Source organism: Homalodisca vitripennis, chromosome 5, assembly GCF_021130785.1.
Source record: "Homalodisca vitripennis isolate AUS2020 chromosome 5, UT_GWSS_2.1, whole genome shotgun sequence".
Taxonomy (NCBI): Eukaryota; Metazoa; Arthropoda; class Insecta; order Hemiptera; family Cicadellidae; genus Homalodisca; species Homalodisca vitripennis.
Genome location: NC_060211.1, coordinates 93,427,145 through 93,439,699, shown reverse-complemented (window position 1 = coordinate 93,439,699; position 12,555 = coordinate 93,427,145). Strand labels below are relative to the sequence as shown.

At 34.7% G+C, this 12,555-nt stretch overlaps 1 protein-coding gene across 2 annotated transcripts in view; it reads right to left on the bottom strand.

Annotated features, from left to right (window-relative positions):
* Positions 1 to 1,966: 1,966 nt before the first annotated feature.
* The window catches only part of LOC124362531 (beta-1,4-glucuronyltransferase 1-like), a 34,898-nt gene continuing 24,309 nt past the window's right edge, over positions 1,967 to 12,555 (bottom strand). Inside the window, exons 2-6 of one of the 2 annotated variants that reach the window (XM_046817119.1) lie at positions 11,185 to 11,850; positions 8,800 to 8,934; positions 5,217 to 5,442; positions 3,816 to 4,001; positions 1,967 to 2,376 (exon numbers count right to left, since the gene is read on the bottom strand). In XM_046817119.1, the coding sequence (XP_046673075.1) occupies positions 2,012 to 2,376; positions 3,816 to 4,001; positions 5,217 to 5,442; positions 8,800 to 8,934; positions 11,185 to 11,784 (1,512 nt within the window). In that variant the 5' untranslated portion in view covers positions 11,785 to 11,850 and the 3' untranslated portion in view covers positions 1,967 to 2,011. Of the gene's footprint in view, positions 2,377 to 3,815; positions 4,002 to 5,216; positions 5,443 to 8,799; positions 8,935 to 11,184; positions 11,851 to 12,555 lie in introns of those variants that run through there. The other variant, XM_046817120.1, reaches the window with a different exon arrangement.

Sequence of the window (12,555 nt, the reverse complement as noted above, 5' to 3'; positions counted from 1 at the left end):
TGATGTGTTTGACTAGCTCTAAGTTTTGAAGAACTTGGTTGTGCAATTCTCGTTTTAGATTACTATTTTCGATTAGTAGAGCATGTCCTACCTCCACTGCTAAGGTAAGCGATGTCTCAAGGTCAACATCTTCTAAGTTTTGAATTTTGGCTTGTACATCTTCAATAGTACTTTGTTGCGGGGGGATTTTTTCCTTGCTTGTATTAATTTCACTGTCTGAGGAAGTTATGTTGTCTGCATCTTTATCCATTGAGTTTAAGCAGTAGTCTGAGGTTGGCTTTAAATCTTCATTAAGATTGTGAGAGGGGATTTCAATATTTGGGGGAGATCCAATTGATTTAAATGCTTTTGCAGCTTCCCTTAAAGAAATGTTGAATTTTTTATTTTTGAGATTATCTGTTAACTGTGTTCCATAATAACTGTCCAAATTGTCAGAGTAGGAAGCCAGGCAGGATTCTTTTACTAAAGCGGTTTTACTGTCTCCAAAAAAAGTAACAACATACTTAAATGGCTTGTTTTCAGTGTTATCTATTTCTGTTATAATAGCTGGCCAGTGGCGATAGCCCTTCAGTTTTGCAAAGACTACATCTCCTACTGAAAAATTGTTCATAGTAGCAATTATTATGAGGTAGGCCTATAATTAAGTTTAATTTTTTGAAAATTTGTTCTCAAAGTTCAGATGTAAAAGTCCAGGTGCTAAATTAATCAGTTATTAAAAGTTTGGCTGTTTCTTTGTGTCAATGATCTTGAGGTCCAGGTGTAAAAATCAGTTTTTAACAAAACAATCGGTGTCTGACTCTTCATTAAAAAGGTCTCTTCTAGTGGTCAAGAGTAAAAATATGTCAGATCAATAAAGCGAGCTGTTTTTTATACTAGATTTGGCAGGCTTCTAGTGGTCAGAATTAGTCAGAGGTCGAAAATAAATGTGTTTGATTTATGGGTAATCAACTCCTTGTCAGCCAGATAGAAGCAAGCTGAAAGGTGTTGTCGTAGCATAAGCAATGCTGATGCGGTATCTGGATCAGCGGCCTTGCCACATATGGTGTAGCACTGCTGATGCAGTGTCTGGGTCAGCGTCCTTGTCCCATATGGTGTAGCGCCTGTGAGGTTGTCTTGATGGTGTTAAGATAACAGTGACGGCTTTAGTCGCTTATGTGTTGGCAATTTTTGTGACGTCACAGTCAACTTTTAGTTTTATTAATATTACTGCAATGAGCTAAGCCTGTCTGACTTACTTAATTAAACTACAGTATTTGTAATTTATGCAGAGGTGTGTGTGCTTCAGCTACTCTCAGAGTGGTATATTCTTGAAGTTGGATACGAGTTTCATGTGTAATTGCTGCCTTTTAAAGTAGGTCAGCTCTGTGCTATTAGTTTTTCAATGTATTTTTAAGTTAGCTTTTATATTTTTCTTATATTATAGTTGTAACACTTACAGTTGCTGTTGGTTGTGAGTATTTAGTAAGCATTTTGTTGGGTTTACTTACTAATAACTGCACTAATATGAGGAGCACTTTCACAGTGAATGTTAAGTGTCGGCCATCTTTGTCTTTGTGTCGGGCTACATTCTAAATTCACCAACAACTAATGCAAACCTTTCAACACTCAAGAATGTATGATTGTGGTTTTACTGAGGGTAAATTTAATTAAAATGTAGTTTTTGATTTTTAAATATATACAAGGATATAAATCTCAATAAAATGAAAACTTTATTTTCATGCAGTCAATTTATTATGCATTGTATAATAATAAATTATTTTGGGATGGTTTCAAATATATTCTGTTTATATTAATTGATCACGTTATGTCACATGACTTTATCTAAAAACCAATTTGATTTAAGAAACACTGGAGGCAATTTTATCTAATTATTTATTTGTGTAGTTAGAACAAATTTAAAAAGTGACAAGAAATATTTATGTATTGCAACCATTCTATTGGAATAAAGACTTTCAATAAAACCAAAACAAGTGTTAAAAGTACATTTATTGAAATTATGTACAAAAGTAATCTATTTATGAGAATTAATCATGAGGCCCAGTTTGATCCCGAGTGTAGTGAAACCACGCGTAGCAGTAACACGCAATAGGGCAACATTGGTGGAGGCGAGGATGACAGCACCCTCTAGGTATGCGGCATACGCAACACGCAGTGGGCCGTAGCGCGAGGCCACGCCTCCAGCAGCTGTGAAGTCCAGAGGGAACAACAGGACCTCAGGAAAAGTCTTGTCCCGGAACACCCCAAACAGTAACAGGCCCAAGCAGTAGTAGACGGGGATGGCCACAAATGGAAAGAACTTGATCCAGGACGGAGGGGGAGGAGGGGTATCGTCTGGTGTGAAGATATCCTCAGGCCAGTCCTCCTCTTGTGATTTGGCTGAAACATCAAATATTTACAAGGTATGTTCAAAAGATAATGGAAATTTGCATTTCTGGAAAAAAAAAATTATTTATTCTACAACATTAATAGTGGGGCATCATACAGTACTGTTTTTGACCAAAAATTCATGAACAAGCAATTAGGTGTGAGCAAAGTGTATTGTCATGGTACAAAAGCCATGAACACAGTCAGCATAATCTTCACGTTCAACTGCACTTTCTACAACATTAATAGTGGGGCATCATAAAGTACTGTTTTTGACCAAAAATTCATGAACAAGCAATTAGGTGTGAGCAAGTGTATTGTCATGGTACAAAAGCCATGAACACAGTCAGCATAATCTTCACGTTTAACTGCACTTTCTACAACATTAATAGTGGGGCATCATAAAGTACTGTTTTTTGACCAAAAATTCATGAACAAGCAATTAGGGTGTTCAACTGCACTTGTTGAGCCTTTTTCGGTCTTGGCGCTTCAAATGCCTCCACTGGGTTGATTGAGCCTTAGTTTTGATGTCATATCCGTAAACCCGTGTTTGGTAACCCATTTCATTAATTCATTGCATTAGTAACACATTTCATTAATTCTGCATCGTCATTGGCTTCATTTAGTGACTACTGAGCAACTTCTATACGTCACTGTTTTTGTTCAAAATTTAACAATTTTAGAAAACATTTTGCTACCACACGTTTCATACCTAAAACATTCACAAAATTTCATGGCATGAGCCAATTGACATGCAAACATTATCAGTAACCTCTTTGATCGTAATACGGCAATCATTCATAACCTTTTTTTCCACTATTTTTTGTTTTCATCGGTTGTTGGGGTGTCCAGAGTGTTCATCAGCTTCAATGTCTTCACAGCCATCTTTGTAACATTTATACCACTTGTAAAGCCTTGTTTTACTTATAGCTGACTTACCTAAAGCCTTTGTTTACATTTCCCACTCTTTGTTACACGTTCTTTTATTTCTAACAAAAAATTTGATATAAATTTAATATTTTTTAACAAACGAAAATCACTGAGTTCATAATACATGTCTAACCTTAGCAGCTGCCACTAGTCCTGCATTAGGTGGTCCTCTTGTCAACAAAACCCCAGAATCTAGGCTAGAACTCTGATTGTGCACTCTGTGACACCAGTTGCCTTCAGCGCCAGTGGTGCCAATTCGGGCATGGTCAGTCTCAAATGGTCTGTCCGGAATCACACCACAGACATACATTTCTATGGTGGACTGGGAGGCCTCCAATCCCACGGTGTGAAACGACGGCACTACAGGATGTATAGCACAGAGATAGTGCGTTGTGAATGTGGTTTAGCATCACCAGTTTAGCAATAAAAGCAAAATTGCAATACATTGTATTTTAAATTTAAAACCTTGTAGATGCAATCCGAGAAAATAAGTGAGGTGAACAAAATGTGGTCAGACTTACGGTTGGTAAGCTGTCTGTGTAGCCTGACGAGCTTGCGCTGGGAGACGCGGGACAGGTGATGCAGCTTGACAGCAAGCAGTAAGCCAACGTTAAGCACCAGCAGCAAGTGCACCGGAATACCCACTCCAGCAAACACAATGGCACAAATTCGACCTGTCACAGTGCGTGGCACCGGTGCACCGAACCCTGGTTTTCACACATTGATGACAAACATTGATCAATTTTGTAATGTTCAACAATGTTACTAAAGCAACAAATTTTTAATCTAAAAAACTGGAAATTATATCAGACTTACCAAAGAAGACAACTTTCAAATAAATAGTAAATCACAGAGTACTATAGGTTACTACATATGTGTACTGAATTGCAAGTTTTCGTTTTCTCATCTCTGATTCTATAACATATTTTTTCCATATAACGATGTTTAACCTCACAAAAATGACCTCACTCCACCTTCAGTAATCACATCCTTCCCATAAACTTCACAGAGTTAGCGATAAATCTCGATTGGTTTACTGTGCTTAACCAACAAAAACTGTATTGATTGTACCAGACCAGACAACTTGCAAGATTTTCAATTGCATTAAACATTTTAAACTGGTATTTAAAAACAACAAGGAGCAACAGTAACCTCCCACTAGTACGGTTGGATAGCCACTGAATGGAGAAACGCCTTGACATAAAAATGGCCAAAATAGTCCCTGCCGTAGTGGTTACAGAGTGAAACGTAATCTACTTTCTGGATGCCCTCGTATAAAACAATAATACCTTGAATTACCATTTATTATATTTTTTATAAAACTATTAAATTTATAAAAAAACTTTTACGAAAAAACCTACATAACTTTTTTAACATTAACATTTTTTTAGCTAAAACTTATAAATTTACATTTACCTAACAGAACAACTATTTGGGATTACTATGATATTTGTTGGGTTTGTTTGTAAAGCAATATTATAAATTGGCCTATCAAAAAACCATTGTACTTTTGGTCAATTAGCTACTTTTTTGTACATGTTAGTATGACTTGTGTATGTGTTATATTTTACGCAGTGTTTCATATTTTATTTTTAGATCATAAATTCTGAAATTGCATAAAGCATGTACATTTTATAGCACTTTAGAAAAACACTAGCAATTCAGCCATAATGGCCTGCCTGTATAGAAGTTACTATATGGCCAGTCGGAGGGTTGAAGGTAATTGAACAATTAGATAAAGAATGAGCATTAATTACATGCTTTAGCCAATAAAACGTATTACTAAAACTGCTTTAGTAACAGTCAACTTAGGTTGTTTTGCTAGGAAATCAATTTTTCAAGGAGAAATCCAACTGGACCTATTACAATTGATCTGAATAATTGGTTTCCAAGTAGAAGTTTACAGTTTCAGTGGCACTGACCGAGTGTGGTGAGTAAGGAGGTGGCAAAGAGCAAACAGCCACAGTATGTCCAGATAGTGCCACGCTGGGGGTAACCTGAGCTAACAGCCGACAAGATAAGGGCCTCGTGGTGTGTAGCATACTGCTCGATAGTCGTGCGCCAGACTGGTTCCTCTGGTACCACCTGGCGCAGGTCTGTAGCTAATCCCACGACCAACTCTGTCTGGCGCCGGTTCATCTCTATTACCTAAAACAGTCCAGTGTGTATAACAAACAATACTAGGTTAACATTACATTTGTTATTTGTAAACCAATATGAAATAATATAACAGTACCATAAAAATAGCGTTGGGACCTCTCTAGAACATACTTTTTACTTTCTTTCTTATCTGAGGTCTCTGACATAATAGTATGGTAGGAATTATTAATGGAATTGGTGCGAGAGTAACTAATTATTGTGGTGCACAACTATTTACATGAATCCACACAATAATGTTATATTCTAGAAAATAAATTAAAACAAAATATGTATGTACAATGTGCTTGAAAAGTGCCGGAATAGTTTAATAATTTTTAACCACTTCTTGTAAAACAATGAGACTTGGTATATCAATATTACCCATAAAAATCTAATTTTTTATGCGATTGACAGGCTTTTACCTCATCAGGAGGATGGCAAGAAGTAAGAAGAAAATCTTAAATTAGAACATAGGTCAAGATGTACATAAAATTAAATGTCTTTTTTAGTAGCACACAATGCCACAAACCTGACCTCAAAAGATTTACCCTATCCAAAATGTTAGCGTTTTATAGTTTCTCTTAAATTATGCAAATTAGAATAACACATACTATTCTATTTCTTAAAGATAATATAAATTTACTGTATTGAAATTAAAAACGAAGTACTTACAGTTACAGTAAGTGTTCAAAATGCTTTCTAAGTATTTGTTGGCAATATCCCAATCTATGGTAGAAACCGGTAACAACATTTTGTAACATATCTGGAAGTATTTGCTGAGTTTCTTCATTGACGCGATGAATTAGTTAGTTATGTAAACCCTTCATTTTAAATAACCGCAACATCTAAAATCTGATGATCTAGGTGGCCACTCTATTGCTCCCCTACATCAACGTCCCCAATCAAACGATTGGGAAAATCTTTGTCCAGAAGCTCATGTATTTGTAGTGTACTGTTGATACCTTACTGTGTTATAACTTTGATACAACACAGTACGTAAAGCCAGTATAATTATCATCAACTCATATGAAACCTCATTCAAATTGCTATTGATTAAAAAGGGTTCTACAATGTGATTTCCAACTATCCCAGCCCACATGTTCCCTTTTTGGGGTGTCTGTGTATTACTATTTCTTATCCAGTGAGGATTGTTATCGCACCAATAACAGCAGTTATGCCTACTTACAACACATCAATGAAGAAACTTGGCAAATACCTCAAGATATCTTAAGAAACATTAAAATGTCGCCATTTTGGATGGGGTAAACCCTTTGAGGTCTGGTTCGCGGCATTGTGTTGAACTAAAAAAAAACCTTTAATTTTATGTTTCTTCTGACTCTTAGCCAGCCCGCCCCCTGATGATATAAAAACCTGATAATCACATAACAAACTTGTATGGGTAATATTGATATAGCAAGTCTCATTGCTTTACAAGAAACGGTTTTAAAATTATTAAACCGTTGCAGGACTTTTCAAGCAAGCTGTATATATTAATGGTACAGTAAGGACGAAATCGGAGGCTTACATTAAATTCAACACATAAACATTTGTTAAATTTAAAAAAGAGTAAATGATCCATAAAATAATTAAATTAAAATGTTCTTGATCATTCAATCAAAGAATGTTTTATAACATATGCAGATAATCATTACAAAATTAATTCCAATCATATTAGGAAAAAATTTTACAACATACAATTTTCAAATTAGTATTTATTACACCATAAGGGTACAGTGGTGACCATGGTGCTCGACGTGTAGGAATGGCAGTGCAAGAGAGATAGTGAATATACTCCACAATATTTTCCTGATGCCAAATTGTGTTCACTATCTTCAATATCTAACTTTCATATACATTTTCAACCTATTTTGGTTACATTAAAATGTAAACAATGCAAAACACATTAAAACATTTGTTTTAGATGAAAACAAATACATATGTTTTTCTTTTATACAAGATGTAGATTTCTTAAAATGCCTGTACTATAGCAGTCCAGAGGGAAAAGGTGATTAATGCACATGTACAAACCAGGTGCCGAGCACCGTGGTCCGAACTCTAAAAGTGTGATACTTTTTCAAAATTGTTAGACAAATTATTTCATAATTTTGACACATCAAAATGAGTATAATGATTATTGTGGGAGACATAGCATATGTATGAGACATCCAAAACAGGCCCAAGGACAGGAAATATACAATTATATAGTCAAACAGTTGCATTATATAATTGTACAACCGAGAATCATATAATTGAAAGTTTGCTCCATGTCCTAGGTCTTTGTCCTTACAAAGAGTTACTCAGAAATACCCACCACTACAACTAGCGTGAGAAATGCCTGCACAATGCTTAGATTGTGTAGCTTTTTTTAGTAAACATTTTATAAAGGTCGAGATTCAAGTTTATATGTATATATATTTTAATTTCAGTATATGATAAAACTAACTTACCAGATATATTAATAGAACACTAGATTTTAAAAACAAATGTTCAGAACAACATTATCACGAAATGAATAAAAATCCAAAATACAAAGGCAGAAAATATTTCAGTAATTACCAATAAATTTACAAGTAGGCTAATCTAAACCAATTCAAGAGCAATTTAAAGTGTTTTCTATTCAAAACAGTTTTTACAGCTTAGTGTGCTAACAACAAATTAAACCTCACCCCAAATTAGCTACCCAAACCAGTTGTCAAACCATTTGATTCATAAACTTAATTCTTCCTTATTGGACGTGTGAACAACTAACGTTCCCAAATCTCCAATAGGATTAAAAAAAAGATACAATGCTAGGTAACTTATGTGATACAAGTATGTTAATAAACGATCACATAAAATTTAAGTACTACAACAATGTTGAAAATGCTGTTTGTGAATATGCATCTACTGTGAATTGGGATCTCTGTATTTAACAACTTCAACATTGCCTCAATACTTAAATAATGCTTTTTATGTTGTCAATGTTCTGTATATGCATAAATGTCTGTTTCCCAAGGGCGTAAAGTAAACCCTTACTTCTTAATTTTTGAGTGAGTAAACAGGTGCTTTGCATATCAGGTGAAGAGAAAATCCTTTTATAGACAAATCTGTATTCTGGATTTACGTTTCACTAGTAATGCTAAATAGTTACCCTAAGTTAAGGAAAATAATTTAGGAACTTATGTTATTAATACAATTAATAAAAAACCAACAGTTTAAATTAGTATAATACACTGTGTCTTTATTCAGATATGTTTTTGAACTCAAAATTCACAACCCATGAATGGTATAAGACCCATAATTGCAACTTTGCATGAAAAATTCTTTTATTTCTTTTAAAACTCAAATGAATAAAAAGCATATTTTTATGAGTTTTGTCAGACAGACCTGAGAGTATTCCCGGGGAGCCTCGGTCAAGTGAAAGACGAGAGCTCCGATCAAGGCCCAGGTGAGGACGATACAAGCGAGTCCGCACTGACACAATACCAGCCTCATCACCTTCAGCAGTGTGGTCTCCGACTCCTACACAATTCATCACTAGAGCTTTGTATTACTTAGGATTACACAACACTGTAGCGAAATACATGTCAGATGAAACTACAAAATAATAATAAGTTTTAATGATGACAAAATATTTGAAGCAGTAAATGATTCTGACAGTGAGTACTGTGACATTACTATTAAAAATAAACCAGAAATGATTGAGGGAGAGTGGGATAGTGATGTTGAATCGAATCATAGAGAATTTCAGATCGCCAACTTTTTGGTAATCTAAGAAACATAAAACAAAAAATATGCCTCCTTCAATGCAGATTTTAGATAGAACAAGTTTCACGCTGTTCACAAACTGTTCAACAAAAAAATCAAAGGATTACACTGTTTCAGTAACAGAAAGACACCTGGTGGGCATAGAGGGTGATCCACTTACTGCAAGTCAACCCCGAAGGATTGATGCACATACTGATTTGATAATTACCACATGCAAAAAACCTGAGATACCTAACAAGTTAGTAAAAGCATATACATAATAGTATCCAAGTGCATTTTTTAACCAGCATACAATCTTGTAATCCCTAACATTTGTCACACACCAACACCAACACTATCTGTAAATGATCAGTTGCCAACACTTTACTATAAACCCATCAGTGAGACTTATTTAAACAAAATAATAGAAAGTTTTGAGAGTAAACATTCTTCCAGATTTGATGATGTACCCATTACAGTTATAAAGTATGTGAGAAAACATTTAATCAAGCCAGTTTCACATTAAATACATTCTTGAGTACAATACATAAGGGATGTTTAGTTGAAGTGATTAATTACCACCCATTATGCTTTTTTACCAGTGATATCTAAAATTGATGAAAAAGCTATGTATACTCAACTGGTTAAATACTTTGAGGATAATAATCTTTACGACAGTGAACAGCATGGTTTTCAAGCAGATCACACTGCCATTTCTGCAGCTGCAAATTACATAGATACAATTATTGATGGAAGGGACAAGGGTGATAAAGTACAAGGAGTATTCATGGATTTCATTAAAGCTTTCAATAGTGTCTCACATATTAAACTAATAAACAAACTCTAAAAATTAGGAATAATCTCTTAAATGGATTAAACCGTATTTAAAGAGCAGGACACAGTCATAAAAATTACTCATGTCAGTAGTCATAACCAATCTGTAACCACACAATCACAATCAAAAATCATCAAATGCATTAAGGCTCCATTTTGGGACCCTTTCTGATTTTTGTTAAATTAAATGTTTACTGAGTGTTATTCAAGATAAAAAATAAAGTATCTGCCTCTATGCTGACAAAGCAAATGTATTGATAACTGGAAAGTCTACTGATCAGCTACAAAAAATGTTACCCAAATTCAAAATTTTCTTTCAAATAATCTTTTTCTTAATTAAAAAAAACTAGTTTCAAGTATTTTGGAGAATCTAAGATAAGTGTGGATCTTGAACTGCACCTCAAGTAGGTTGAACTTGTGAGAGTTGATAATGCAGTTTCTTGAATTATGTATATATAGTAAATTAAGCTGGAGCTCCCATGTTGATAATGTAACTGAAAAATGTTTGTTTGATATGTACAGACCATCAACTGTAATTTGGTAATATACATACTTTAAAACTTGCATATTTTGTACGTTTTGATTCACATATATCATTTGGGTTAAATATCGATAATGGATTATCTATGATAAACATGGAAAATTTACTAACTTTACAAAAAAGGCTGTCCGTACTATGTTACACCTAAAATGGGATGAAACTGTTAAAGACTAATTTATAGATTAAAAAATACTAACAATTTACAGTAATTACATTTAATACCTTGTTGACACTCGGCCAATTAGCACACATTATTATATCTACACAGTCTATACAATTCATGTTTCCAGCTTTTTAGTACATCCACAAGGGATGGAGGGGTTTAAGCAAGAACATTATCTAATGTTCAGATGTGTTAGGTGGCACTCAGTGTTTGGTTTCCTCCTAGTAGCCTCTTCTCAGTTGGTACTGATTGGTCTGATTGGATAGTGCTTTCATTATTTTTGTTGTGAACATGCTGTTGGATGAAGTTATATTGTAGCTGAAAGTGATTTATGATATTCTTTTTAATGTATGAGTTAAAAAGAAGGGAATTATCCTTCCAATTTGGTAAAGACAAGCCCAATCTTCCTATTCAAATACATCTCTCATCCTAAAACCTTCACTTACAATAACTCAACAAAGTTAAAAACTAAATACATAGTACATACCTGCCAATCGGGGTGAGGAAGAAGCCTAAGACGGAAAGGGGGATAAGGAATGGCTTGTATCCCAATACTCTTCATCCCTCCTTCTTCCTCAACTGATCTTTTTTCATCTGCACTGTCTAATTCTATTGAATCAAATTTATCCTTTGCATAAGATTTCTCTGGTTTGCCTTTCTTTACGCCTTTCTCGACATCGGCTGCTGGAATTGAATAAACAACTTGTTTTGTCTCACCAGAAAACCCATTTACTTTTGTCTCCTTTGTGTCTTTATCTTTTTTCAATTTTTTTACTTTTTCATTGATTCTTTCCATAAAAGACTTCTCACCTCCTTCTTTGTAGGAAGCTTTTTTTGCTTCTTTCGAGTGTTCCTCAGGTTCACTATCTCTATCAGTTTCCAAGGGAGAATCATGTACAACAGTTTTTCTTGTTTTAATGTTTGCTGTGTTTTTATTTCCTTTCACTGTTGGTGGATCTTCATCTGTTTCATCGTCAGAGACACTTCTACTTCTGCCTCGCTTCTTCATCGTATGTTCACTGTATGTACTCGCATTGCTTGCTTGTTTGTTTTTTTTCTGATTCTCATAAACCCTCCCGATAAACATTTTATGGTATCCTCTTCCTCCTGGTTTTTTTAACTCTGGAAGGTGCGGATGCTTGGTTCTGGATATCTGCAAATATCAGAGAAAATCAACAATGTTTTCAACCATTTTATGTCCTACTTATGGTAAATTTTATGGCAAACAGAAGTACACAGTGCGAGTCTGGTCACATGCAGCACAATTCTAGGATGAGTTCTAGAAGCTAAATAGAAAAATATTTTCTATAAGTCTTCCAAAAATGTTTAGACCCAAAGTTAGAGCCGTTTGAGGTTTGAAATACAAATATCACCACATTAAATCTAATTCATAGCAGTGACTGGTGTTGTTTCAGATCTTGCATGCAATCCACAATAATGTCAGACATACCTGCACAATGACCTGAGTACGAGGATACTGAGGGCGGGGATGTGTGTGTATATAGCCCGGAACATGAGTGTGAGAGTGCGCTGAACTCACCACACTCTCAGGAATAACATGAGGATACAATGGTACAACTGAACATCGTTTGGGCTCCTCTAACTCAAATTTGTTTGGGGCCATCGTTGCTATTTGAATAATACATAAAAAATGTGGTTCTTTTAAAAGCTAGCTTCTTTGTAGGTGGTGAATAGGTTGAAGTGCCACATACTCCAGTGGTCTGCAGACGTTACAGCGTGAAAAATAAAACCTAAAATGTTAATTATAACTATAACAAATATAATATTAAAATAATGTTTTCCATTAATCATCTGTAAAAATTACAGAGTACTCAATCAATGTGTAATTTTTATAGCC